The sequence below is a fragment of the Phaseolus vulgaris genome, chromosome 4, assembly GCF_051622355.1.
Source record: "Phaseolus vulgaris cultivar YP4 chromosome 4, ASM5162235v1, whole genome shotgun sequence".
NCBI classification, from domain to species: domain Eukaryota; kingdom Viridiplantae; phylum Streptophyta; class Magnoliopsida; order Fabales; family Fabaceae; genus Phaseolus; species Phaseolus vulgaris.
The window spans coordinates 16720763-16733986 of record NC_143501.1 but is presented as its reverse complement, the minus strand read 5'-3'; the positions used below and the strand labels follow the sequence as shown (position 1 = coordinate 16733986).

General features: G+C 38.0%; 1 protein-coding gene and 1 pseudogene across 1 annotated transcript; both read right to left on the bottom strand.

Annotated features, from left to right (window-relative positions):
- Positions 1 to 12734, bottom strand: part of LOC150027938 (uncharacterized) — a 78583-nt pseudogene extending 65849 nt beyond the window's left edge.
- LOC150027939 (uncharacterized) lies at positions 8628 to 9932 on the bottom strand. Its single transcript, XM_090301116.1, has 3 exons — positions 9619 to 9932; positions 9443 to 9527; positions 8628 to 9356 (listed from the first exon to the last, which is right to left on the bottom strand). The coding sequence occupies exons 1-3, from the start codon at positions 9915 to 9917 to the stop codon at positions 8628 to 8630; spliced, it is 1113 nt and encodes a 370-aa protein (XP_090157242.1). The 5' UTR covers positions 9918 to 9932.
- Positions 12735 to 13224: the final 490 nt, after the last annotated feature.

Sequence of the window (13224 nt, the reverse complement as noted above, 5' to 3'; positions counted from 1 at the left end):
CCTATGGCGATCAGAAGAGTTCCAGGCGAAGACAGGAGTAAAGGCTAACCTTGCCGGGCAGATCAGGTAAATTGTATTGTGATACCAGTTTAAGTTAAAACCTGCTGCCTAGTAAGTAACTAATTGCCTTAAGTTTGCAAGTTATGTTAAATGTCATCGTTCGAGAGTTGATAGTTGCTCAGATTGTACTTTGAGTTAACAGTTGATGAATTGTTATAAGATTAATAGTTTGCTCGAGTTCAAAGCAGTGAGTAAACGGTTAAGCCCGAGGAATCGCTAAGTTAATTTGTTTAAAGCGAGTTCTACCGGTTAGTTGATCAACCATACAGCAAGTAAGAAAGCAGAAGAAGTTGTATAAAGAAATGTCATTACAAGTTTGCACTTAAACGGAAATCACAAACAAAAGATGTACGACAGTTTTACAAATGAGGTGATGGGGAGATACAACTAATCTTCAGAGGGAACGATCTTCCCATCCACCACTTCGTTGCAAATTGACACCATGGAGAGATCGAGCTCGGGATATTGGCACGAGACTTGCTCCAAAGCGGCGTCGAACCCAGCGACAAGGACTTGGGCGGAGCTTTGCTCTAGATCTTGAGCTTGCTTCTTCAGCTCGTCAGTTTGCTTTATCAGCCCTTCAGTTTCTTCACGAGCCCGAGCAAGCTCTTCAGCAGCTTTTTTGTTTTCCTCCCGAGCCTGGGCCAGCTCTGCAGCAATCCTCGTGTTTTCCTCTTGAGTTTTGCCGAGCTCAGCCTTGGTGTCGTCCCTCTCCTTCTCGACTTTCCCAAGGAGAACCTCCCGATCTACCGACCTTTTTTCGAGGTTTTCTACTTTGGTCGCATTCGCCTTCATCGCAGCCTCCAAGTTGGTCACCTTGAGCCTGTAAGGGACCAACTTGCTCTCCAGTTCGATCTTTTCTTGCGCTTGGAGCTGCAATTTCTGGCGAAGGGCAGAGGCTTCCCGGCGCGTGCTCCTGAGCTCAGCATCCATCGTATCCTCCAGCCTCGAGTGCTCCAACTCGGCCATCGTCGAGTGGCATGAGAGCTTTCCCACCTCAGCGTGTGCTATCAAGTTTGACTCCTTGAGCGCTGAGTTTTCTTCTTGGAGCTTCTTGACGGCGTCCTTCACAGCTTTCGACACGATCGCGGGGAGATCTTCCGCCATCATCTTCAGCTTGGCTGTGAAAGGCCCCATGATCTCTTCAATGGAGGGTGGGAGGCTCGAGTTTGTTACTGGTGGAGCTGCTGGAGGAGTCTGGTGCAGACTTTCACCACCACCCTCTTGAGTTTGTAAGGCAAGTTGAGCTTCTTGGCGTGGTGGTGAGGTCGGGGACTCAGTTATCAAAATTGGCGAGTCATGAGCGCCCTCATTCTCGCCTAATGTGGCCCCAGCGATGGAAGCAGTGGAAGGAGGACCCTCTCCAACGGACACGAATGGTGTGGAGGCGCTTGGAGGGTTCTCCATGAAGTTTGGGTTGCTACTTTCGATCGCTGGGGGTGCGGCGGCCAGCGGCGTCGCTTGGACTAGGGGTAATGGAGCTGGAGGTGATGGAGTTGGTGGTGAAGGCGATGTTGGTGTTGGAAGCGCAGGGGGTGAAGAGGGAGTTACCCTTTTTCTCTTAGTAATGAGGCCGTCCTCGGTGGTTTCTTCATCTTCTTCTTCTTCTTCTTCTTCTCTAACCACCTGGGGGGCTTTCCTTTTGGGCTTCCTCAAGATAAGTTTCTTCCTTTGAGGGGCGGGCAGTACCCCAGAAGAAGTCGCACCCTGAGGAGGAGTCTTGCCTTGGGCGACAGCGATCTCCACTACCGAGTTGGGCACGGTTTGGGAGCCCGTTGCCAGCTTGTGAGAACGGGCGATCGCCCTCAATTCAGCTAATTTGCCTTTCCCCAACATGAGGTCTGCACAGGGTAGAAAACAGATGAGTAGGCCCCAAAGTAGAAACAGGTTATACAAGCATATGCATGCAGGAATAACGCAAACAAGTGGCACATGAATTAAAAATCAAGACCAGTACACAACAAACAGGACGCTCAATGATAGATGGTAGAAATGCAAAGTCAGTCCCAACACAAAACGAAAACCTTGGTGTCGAGGTAAGGGCTAACCTATGTGAGCTTCAAGTTGGCCCTCGAGGAACTCGAAGGAGATTATTGAGGCGGTGGGGAAGGTGATGTTGGCGGCTGCTATACTCTTCCAGAAAAGGCAGAGATCTTTGTCTAGCTCGCCCATGGTATCGGGACTTCTGGGCCTCCTAAAGCTTTCTTTGGCGTCTTTGTTCCCTTTGTGTACCCAGTACAAGGGGAAGCCGTCGAGCAGGGAGGGATCTTGATCGTTTGCGCACACCTTCACGAATTTTCCCTTTCAATCTTTGTAAGATTGCTGGAAAATCGAGAGGATTGACCTCCCAACAATCCTATTCAGGCTAATCCAGAGGCGGTCTCCGGGATTCTTAGCTTCGAACAGGAAGAGGAAAACGTCAACTGAAGCTGGTAGTCCCAAGTGTGCGCACATAATTTGGAACGCCCTTACGAACGCCGAGCTGTTGGGATGAAGCTGGGCGGGGGCGATATCGAGCTCGGTTAACAGCTCTCTCTCGAAGCGAGTGAAGGGAAGTCTGAGCTTCACTTTCTTGAAGAACGTCGCGTAGATAAAATAGAACAGCTCGCCGTTGTTCGCTTTATCGTCCGCGCAAATCGGTTCACCCGGGAAGCAGGGCAGCACGACCATTTTGCTGTCGTGCTCCTTATGGAAGGTGAGCTCGGATTGGTCCCCTTTCCTTAGTTGGTGCACGCCCAACTCCGTGTTTATTGAAGAAGTCTCTTTTAACAAAGTTAAGGTGGCCCAAGGGTAGAGTTCCTTGTAGTCCTTTGGAGGTAGGGAGGCGCCTCCGGTGACTGGCAGAGTTGCCTGAGCGGGATTGGTGTGAGAAGTTGCAGGCCTCTCAGCTTGGGTAGAAGGAGCACCAGATGCTCGCGGTGGGTTACGCGCTGATGGAGGATTTGCCCCAGGAGCAACCCTACGCGCTTGGGGTGAAGGGTTTCGTGACGAAGAAAGAAGGTTCGCGGTGGATTTTGTATGAGCCATCGCAGGAACTGCAAAGGAAAATGAAAGGGATGAACAAAGGTTACAGAGAACGACTCGATTGAGGACGAAGAAAGAAGAACGAACGAACAAGAGTTCGTTGGGATGAACGTGATGGAAGACGAAGCCCTAAGTTACAAGAGGGGAGAGGAGGAAAAAAAAAAAGAGAACAACCCACAACGTATGCACCAGGCAGATAATGGATGATGCGAATCGGTCAAAATGCAACACGTATCAACAGAAGGCGTAAAAGAGTTACCTTTTGATGATCGGATGAGTGTTGAAGAAAGTTGGAGATTGAGGGAGTTGAGGAGCGTCGTGGGATGCAGAGAAAATACTTAGAACTTTTGAGAATGCAGAAAGATGATGGAACAGTAGGAAGTGCAAAGGGTTTTAGGGGTTTTTCGAACGTTTTCGGAAGCGCAAACGACAGCTGAAGATGACCGTTGATGAAGCCACGTGTCGAGCGATTGGAAAAAGGGGTTTGGTGGAGCGTCAGAAAAGTAGAAGGTACGAACGTTTGGAATCCCGTGTCAGCGCCACGTAGATCGACAGTGATGTGACCTCTTAGTCTTTTCGCTGGACAAGTCTTCGCTTAAGACTGGGGGGCTTGTGTACCGACCAGGTAGTCGGGAGTGATGACATGGCAGCAAGTGGTAATATAGGCGTGTTGAACGGAACACCTGGCTGACGGAAGGGAAGGACATCGGGAAGTTCGTGTAGTCGCCAATCGTTAAGTTGGCGTGCTCCGATCTCTAGCATATCTAAATCGGCGGTCACCAGGCTTGTGTTGTAGTCGCCATATGTGAGCTTAGGCGACCAAGTGATCAGAGATCGCCGAGAGGGGGACATCGCCAAAAGATCAGGAAAGCTTGTTCAAGGCCTTCAAAGGGCACGAGTGCGAAGGATGAAGTTACCAGATGATCATTCCTTGGCCAGAGGTTGAGGCCAGGGAACAACTTACCAGAACATACACGATGAAGCAAGTGAAGCAGATCATGATGGCGGCCGACGAGACACCCCGTACTCGCCACACAGAAGAGATCGCACTCCAAGATACACCGAGTTATTCCTTGCATGGGTAACTTAGTCGAACAGCCTGAAGAGTAAGAAGTGACGCTCAAGCAGAGGACGTTCCAAATGGTGACACGTGTACAGCTGGATGTGAGCCACGTGTCCAGAGATGTAACCGTCAGGAGAGAGAAAGTGCACAGGTATATAAGGGATTCTAACGAACCTCTGAGGTACGCGCGTTTAGAAGAGTTCTTTACGCTTTGAGAATACTTGAGTACGCTGAGAGAGTTTTTGCACGGTTCCTTGAGTTCCTAGCTTGTCTCTCTTAGAGTTTTGGTGGTTCCGTCACTGACTTGAGCGTCGGAGCGCGATCGGCCGCAGCGGCGCCACTCTGTCTTTTGCAGGTTCTTGAGGTGAATCGAGGTGTGAAGGACGGAAGCTAGCGTGGTGCAAAGTCGATCCAGGGGAAGATACCTTTGACAAGGCAAGACTCTTGCGTTCTGGTCAACAGGCAGGATCAATAACTATAACATAGTTTATCTTATCCATTTTATTAAAATTAGTGGAAACACATGTGATATCACATCTATGTATATGCATTTCTTAATTTTGTATTCACATTTTTTAAAAGTTATTATAAATTCATACTTTAATTTTTTATAATTTATACTGTAATATTATAAACTATGTAAAAAAACACAATGCATATGTAAAGAAAATAAGAAGGAAAAAGTTAAAATGTGTGTGTACATGCAAGAGGACACGAATGGAGAAAAGGAAGTGGCAATTTGGGATACTTATTTAACAAATGTTGTAATTGATATTTTAATGAAAAAATAAATTATTAACCTGATAAAAAAGTTATTAAATAGATAGCTGTTATTTTTTAAAAAGATAAAATTGAATTTTATTTTTATTAAACTGATATATCAAACTAAATGTTATTTCTTCAAAGATAAGATTGGAAAAGAATGTATAAAAAAATGGTTTGAAAAGAATTTTAATCATAATTTTTTATAAATGACTTGCCAAAATAAATAAAAAATAAATATGCAACTTTTAGAAAAATAAATAGAAATACTAAGACATTTAATTAAAATAAATAATAATAGTTATATAATAAAAGTTATCTATTTATGTTTTTTAATGTTATTTTATGTTTACCAACTAACTCATGGATTCAAAATTTACAAAGTTAGGTGCTCACGATTAACAAGCACTACATGAAAATCATTAAATAAAAAACAATTTTAAAGATAAAAATAATTAGTTGTTATCTATGTAGCACAAATACGGATACGAACACTAACACGATACTGATACGGATACGTATAATCTCTAAAATGTAGGATACGGGACACGGATCTATACATTATATAATTTTGAATTATATAAATTGAAAATAAATATTTATGTGCAGAAGTATGTTTCAGATTCTTTTGGGAGCAGGAAGATATTTTTCATGACTGGTTCAAAAGAATTTGTTCCTTATTTTTATAATTATAATAAAAATTTATACAATAAATTTGAGTATTGTATTTATACATTTTAAAATTTTGTTAGAACCGTGTTACAATTTTCAAAATCCTAACAAATACTTTTGAATTGAACACTTCACCGATAAGTGTCCTACGAGTGTCGACACTGATACGTGTGTCCGACACGGATACGCCATTTAAGAGAAGTGTCTGAGCCTCATAGGTTGTTATAGTGGCTAAATTAGAGATCATTTTAGAAACTAAAAAAAAATTGGTTTCTATTATTGTCAAATGGTTTTTCTAAATTAGTATCTAATTAGCTACCAAGGTTTTTGCTACCAAATTTAGAATCTAAATAATTTGTAGTTAAAACCTTGGTAACTAATTAAATACCAATTTTGAAACTATTTAACCATAACAGAAATTAATTAAGAAACCAACAAATTTGTTAGTCTGTAATCTAGTCATTATAATAATAAATTATTTTATTCTCTAAAATTGATTTCCTAATTTATGATTTTCATAGTATAATTTATAAATTAAATTTGTAAAAGACAGCCTTAATTTTGTGCAGAGTAATTATTAATTATATATTGACTTTCCACATTCTACGTTACTCATAGTTAGTCTTTATAACTTAAATATTTGTAATCATTTAGTGACATTTAGGTTGCATTTTGTATCCATAAATATGATTTTTTTGGTACCCAATTTTAATCTTTATTTTCTTTTTCTATTTTATCTTTGCATTTAGATAATATTTTATAACATATTTTATCTTTATATTTGGATCATATTTTATAACATATTATCATCACAAGAATTCTAAATACTAATTTCTTTCTTTTACAAAAACTATCATATTAAGAATTATCATAAAACTTTATATCTTCTCTAAACTGACATCTCAGATTTTCAATAATCATTTATCATCACATAAAAAAATATTATTAAAAAATAAAAAATAAAAGAAATAAAGAAAAATAACAACTAGTTAACGTACTAATTTAGGTAATTACATTTATACTACATTACATATACTTTCCTTTTAACCAAACAATGTATTCTTCCTTCCAATTTTATTTTCTTTATATTGAAAACCACATATTGATTTAAAGTTTTAAATAAGTATACGAGTAATAAAATTCTACACCAAAAAAGGTTACATAAGTTAATGGATAGGACCTTTTATGTGTATTATCCTATCTTTTATGAGTGTGTGGTAAGAATAATTTGGATAATATTATGGTTCCAAAAGTTGTAATATTAAACATAAATTCATTTAAAAAAGAGAATGTAACAGCGTTTTTTTTTTTAAGAAACAAAACCCCGCCCCCTGCACACACCATTCTTTTTCTTTCTTCTTTCTTCCCTCCATCTCTCCCTTCTACCTTCTCTCTTAATTTTTTACTCCATAACTCATCTATTTTAGAATCTGATAATACCGCGTTGTAGCTGAGTAGTTAAGGAACATTTCTACCCGATCAGATTTTCAAACAAAGTAAGTTCATTTTTACTCTAAATATCCTTTGTTCTATGTTTTTCCTTAGGATTTAGTCATCAATCTTGGTGGGGTCAGTTGAGAAGTTTAATCCTCTCAACTTATTCTATTATATACTGAATTTTTGTTTTGTTTGGATTATTTGCATTAGGCCCGTAAATCTTGAAGCTTATCCAAACTATGAGAAATAAAATTCTAGAAGTTGTTTGGAAAGCAAGCAATTGAGGTAAAGGAAGCTAAATTTAATTTTTAATAGAATCCTAGGCTAGAAGATCTGGATGTGGAAGGGACGTGGTCCCAATATTCCATTTCTCTTGCAGGGATGTTGTGTGTTTATATATTGTGTTGTTTGTTTATATATTATTTAAAATTTATAAAAATATTAGATTTTGATGGTTTAATATTAAGTGTTGTTTTTTTTTGTGTTAATTAAGCTTTTGAATGTTGTGGATCGTGTTTGGAATGATATTGTATGATGAAATGGCGTGGAATTGAATTCATACATTTGGGATAATGCACTACAAGAAAAACTCAAATTACATACAACCAAAATCCATATATAACACACAAAATCCGTGTGTAAGACATAGTTACATACGGACAAAAAATTGTATGTAAAACTGTCGTAGGTAACTCTTACATACAGATTTTGGATCCGTATATAATTACATACGAATAAATCGGTATGTAAAATTCGTATGTAATTACATACGGATTTATCCGTATCTAAAATCCGTATGTAATTACATATGAATAAATTCGTATGTAAAATCCGTATGTAATTACATACGGATAAATCTGTATGTAAAATCCATATGTAGTTACATACGGATTTATCCGTATGTAAAATTCGTATGTAATTAATGGACAGACTTACATACGGATAAATCCGTATGTAACATTCTACACAACAGTATCAGTTTTTTGTATTTGGAAGCACTCAATATTTTTTTTGTATTTGGAAGCACCCCATATTCTACACCTGCATATATTCATCAACATTCCAGTATATTCCAGTTTTCAAAAGACAAATATTCATCACATTCAAAGTTGTCCATACTGATTTTGACGGTGTAATATCTGGTGGGGTTGATGCATTAGAACCAACACGTGGAGATGGTGTTGATGCAATAGCATCTTGTACTGATGGGGTGGATTGGGTAGCATCTGCCACTGGTGGGGTAGATGCATGAACTAAAGAAGAAATAGGTGTATAGGGTTGACTGGATGATGGATTTTGGTTGTTAAATCGTGATAACAATTTTATCACATAATTTTTTTCCCTTTTTTTGGTTGTTACTCGGTGATGGTTGATCAGAACCTCCTAATGACATCTATATATATGGCATGAAATGATAATGAAGGTTATATAAGTTTATCAATGGAGAAAAATATGCTGAATATAGTTTAATAAAAAATTTGAAATAAACATGTACAAATTTCACCAGCAAACAAACATCAAATTAATTGGAGTAATAAACAATATGTTAACAACAATACAATACTAGTTCCTACAATAAATATTATTTGTTAACATTGGCTTCCTAAGTCTATTCAGAGCTAGAGATTTCAAAGTCATCTCCATATTCATCTTCACTTTCTCCCTCTTCATTGTCTTCTTCCCATTCATTTGTTTCTTCATCTATCTGATCTTGAAATGATGATACATTGTTTATGTCCACTTCTTCAAGCTCAGCCTCTAAATCTTGTAATCCTGAAACCCTTTCAACTTCAATGACTTCATTAACATGTGACATTTCATCAACTTGATATGGCACTTCAACTTCTACATCATCAGCATCTATACTACCTTTGGGCTTCGTTTTGATTGCAACACACCAACCACATTTGTCTCTGCGTGGTGTTGGATATGGTACATAATAAACTTGTCGAACATTATGTGCAATGATAAAAGGATCAAATGGCACATATCTTCTATCCATTCGAATATCCACAATACCATATTTGGAATCTACTCGTGTACCTCTTGTGGATGGATCAAACCAATTACAGTAAAATAATACCTTATCTGAGGTCGAAGAATTGTACTCCACCTCATACATGTGTTGAATCACACTATAGAAATCATCCTCACCTCCTTTTGTAAGACCCTTTACATGGACCCCACTATTTATTGTTTTCTTTCCCTTGTTCCAAGCGTGAGTGTGGAATTTGTACCCATTCACAAAGAATGTGTGCCATTCTTTTACACACCTTAAAGGACCAAGTGATAAATCTCTTAGGTGTTGGTTCTTGACATTTAAAGGGTCTTTATGAACCTATAAATATATCAATGTCATTAATTTTTTATGAAATGGTTAAAGAAGTCAACAAAAAGTAAATTATAGAATTTCTAGATACATACTTGTGTCCTAAACCACAAAGGGAAATCTGCATGTATACGAGCCGAAGCATGTGATTCGGAAATTTCATTAGAATGTAAGAAAGAGCTGTCAATATATAAGTGTCAATGCATTAGGTTAGCGATAACTTAATGGCTGAATAACAATGTTTTAAAATAATATATTGCATGACGCTTACTCAAGGTATGGTTTAACTTCATTACAGTTGATCAAAACATGAACATGAGCTGAGCTTAATTCTTCATCAGTTAACCAACGAGTGATCTCCCTCCCAGAATGACGTCCAGGTTGGTCAAAAACAGATAAGATTGATGGAAGCCTTTCACTTTCAATGTCCACTTCATTTCTACAATGTTGTGGTCTTAACATGAAGTTGTTGATATAGTGTGAACAAAAATGAGTTGTCTCACGATGAGATGCACAAATAGATCCTTCTACCCTAGCCTTATTTTTTACTGAACGTTTAGCATATCCCATGAATCTACAATCAAAGAAATTTGATATGATTGATAATTATAGTTCACATTAAATAAAGACTAATAACTCTTATTATTACCTTTGAAAAAATCACTTACCTCAATAATGGGATTTAGAACATGAGCCGGTAACGAACTAAATGCCATTGGAAGTAGGCATTCCATGAACACATGACAATCATGACTTTTCATCCCAAGCACCCTTCCCTTGTTCACATTAACACATCTAGCCAAGTTTGAAGAATATCCATCAGGCAACCTAAGATCTTTTAACCATTGACACACATGTTTAATTTCCTCTGTTGCAAGTGTGTAATTTGCTTTTGGCTTCAACATCTTTCCATTAGGATGTGACTTAAGTTCCAAGTCTCTTCGCCTACAATACAAACTTAAGTCCATTCGTGCTTTGTCATTGTCCTTTGTATTTCCAGTGACATTCATGACAGTGTTAAAGATGTTATCGAAGAAGTTTTTTTTCAATATGCATAACATCAAGATTATGTCTTAATATATTGTCTTTCCAGTATGGAAGATCCCAAAAGATGCTTCTCTTTGTCCAATTATGCCAGTCCCCGTAACCATGTATTCTTTGCACACCACTTTCAGTAACTTTAGGATAAGTCTTTACTCTGTTCCAAACTTGTGTAGGTGTGAACTTAGGCGGTGGAGGATCCATGTCAACTTCCCCCTTCTTGAACGCATTCTTGTTCCTCCTAAATGCATGATCATTCGGTAAAAATCTACGATGCGAATCAAACCAAGAATTTTTTCCCCCATGATGTAATCTAGATGCCTTTGAATGCTCCATGCAATGTGGGCATGCCAATTTACCATGAGTTCCCCAACCAGACAACATACCGTATGCAGGAAAATCATTAATCGTCCACATTAACATTGCCCTCATCATGAAGTATTTTTTCCTTGAAATATCGTATGTTGGGACACCACTCCACAATTTCTTCAAGTCGTCTATCAAGGGCTCTAAAAACACATCAATACTCGCCTTTGGATTGAATGGGCCTGGTATGAGACAACTAAAAAACATATAAGGTTTAGACATGCACATTTCAGGAGGAAGATTATACGGGGTCACAATTATTGGCCAACATGAATAGGGTGCATTTGATGCTTGCACATATGGATTAAAACCATTAGAGCATAAACCTAGTCGCACATTGCGTGCCTCCACAGAAAAATTGGGATAAACGGTATCAAAGTGCTTCCAAGCCTCGCCATCACATGGATGACGCAAAACACCATTACTGCTTTTGTTATAATAGTGCCATGTCATTTGTCCCGCAGTCTGTGTTGAAGCATACATTCTTTGCAACCTTGGAATTATTGGCAAATAGAACATTGTCTTTATAGCAACTGGTTTTTTGTTACTTGCTTCAGTGTTGTGGTGACGATACCTTGACTTGTGACAAAATTTTCATTTAAGCAACGCTCCATCATTTTTACCATATTCGTTATCATAGAAGAGCATGCAACCATCCACACAAAAATCAATCCTCTTAGCCTATAATCCCAACTTCGACACTAGCCTTTTTGCATCATAATAACTTTTAGGCAAACCTATTTTGGTTGGTGTTGCATCCAAAAGCATTTTTGAAATAAACTCTAAGCATTGGTCAGGAATATTTCAATTGGCTTTGCAAGCTAATAGCCTGACACATATTGATAATTTGGACTCTGATGTCCCTTCATACAATGGCATATTTGCATCCAACAAAAGCTTATAAATCTTTGAGTTTCTTCATTTGGAGATTCTTCCATGTTATCTACATATGGTACTCGTAATGACTCTTGTTGCCTAAGAGCATCAAACACCATGTCTTCCATCAACCTAACTTGGTAATCTTGTGATTGATTGTGTGCACCTCCAGTTATTCCCAAAGCCATGCAATTTTTCGTTATTATACAAGTCACCTTCTACCATGATCAGTCCAAATCCAATAATTAGATTTGAAACCATGTTTGTAGAGGTGAACCTTCACAAGTCTTTCCTCCAAAATTCTTGTACAATCACACTTACTACATGGACATCGGATTCCCCCATCATTCTGATAACATTCTCTTTGGCAAGCTTTGGTTATAAACTCTTCAACTCCCAATATAAAAGACTTTTTCAAAGCACCTCTTCCTCTATAACACCTATCATACATCCATGCACGATTTGATGGAAACTGATTCATGTTCTGTTCATAAAGCAATTGACAAAATGTGAACAATTTTTTAAGAGATCATGTTATAAACGAACATGTAAGAGTTCGTGTTACAAACGAACATGTAAGAGTTTGTGTTACAAATGAACATGTAAGAGTTCGTGTTACAAACTTTGCCTAATTCAACCATATATGGATTTCCATAAGTCATCCAGATTTGGATAATTTTTTTGTTTCACACAAATTGGCTATTACAACATTTCATTATAATAACTATAATCAATTAACAAGCAACTACATCAATTAATAAGTGTAATCAATGAAAATTGGCCAAAAGAACTTGGAGTTATTGGATATCAAATCATGCAATTTTTTTAAATTTCATATCTTAGGCAATTTCTTCAAATTATTACAGCATTATGAACTCTTAAATCTAACCTTTCAATTTGTACAAAAAGAAGCTTTGAGTTCCACGTAACAGTCCTCCTACAACCTCTAACCTCTAAAGCAGCTGAATCTATACAAAAATAACCATGAAAATGGAACACAAACTCAATCTCTCCTCCTTTAGCTAACATTCACAATATTTTCCATGTATCCCAGCTAAGAAAGCATGTACCTGATCCTAGCCACATTCTAGAGTCTGATTCCATCCAGGTGAAAGAAAATCTGTCATTTGAAGTGAAGCCAATCAGAATTTTAGATTCACAAGTGAAACAACTTCGTGGAAGAAGTATTCCCATGGTGAAAGTATTGTGGGATCTCATCTCTGGAGATTCCACTTGGGAAATTGAAGAGGAGATACGAGCATCATACCCTAATCTCTTTCTTGGTAAGTTCATTTTCGAGGACGAAAATTTTTGTAGTTGGAGAAAATGTAACAATGCTTTTTTTTTAAGAAACAGAACCCCCCTACACACACCATTCTTTTTCTTTCTTCTCTCTCCCTCTATCTCTCCATTCTACCTTCTCTCTTAATTTCTCACTTCATACCTCATTTATTTTAGAATTTGATCATACCACGTTGTAACTGAGAAGTTAAGGAACATTTCTACCTGATCAGATTTTCAAACAGAGTAAGTTCATTTTTACTCTAAATATCCTTTGTTCTATGTTTTTCCTTAGGATTTATTCATCAATCTT

What these genes read in the sequence shown, in the direction of transcription:
- LOC150027939 (XM_090301116.1), bottom strand. Translation starts at nt 9,917, where the DNA reads ATGGGATATGCTAAACGTTCAGTAAAAAATAAGGCTAGGGTAGAAGGA. An exon ending in GAAGTTAAACCATACCTTGA is followed by an intron (nt 9,528 to 9,618) that starts GTAAGCGTCATG and finishes ATATATTGACAG; the next exon opens with CTCTTTCTTACATTCTAATG. An exon ending in CTTTGTGGTTTAGGACACAA is followed by an intron (nt 9,357 to 9,442) that starts GTATGTATCTAG and finishes ATATATTTATAG; the next exon opens with GTTCATAAAGACCCTTTAAA.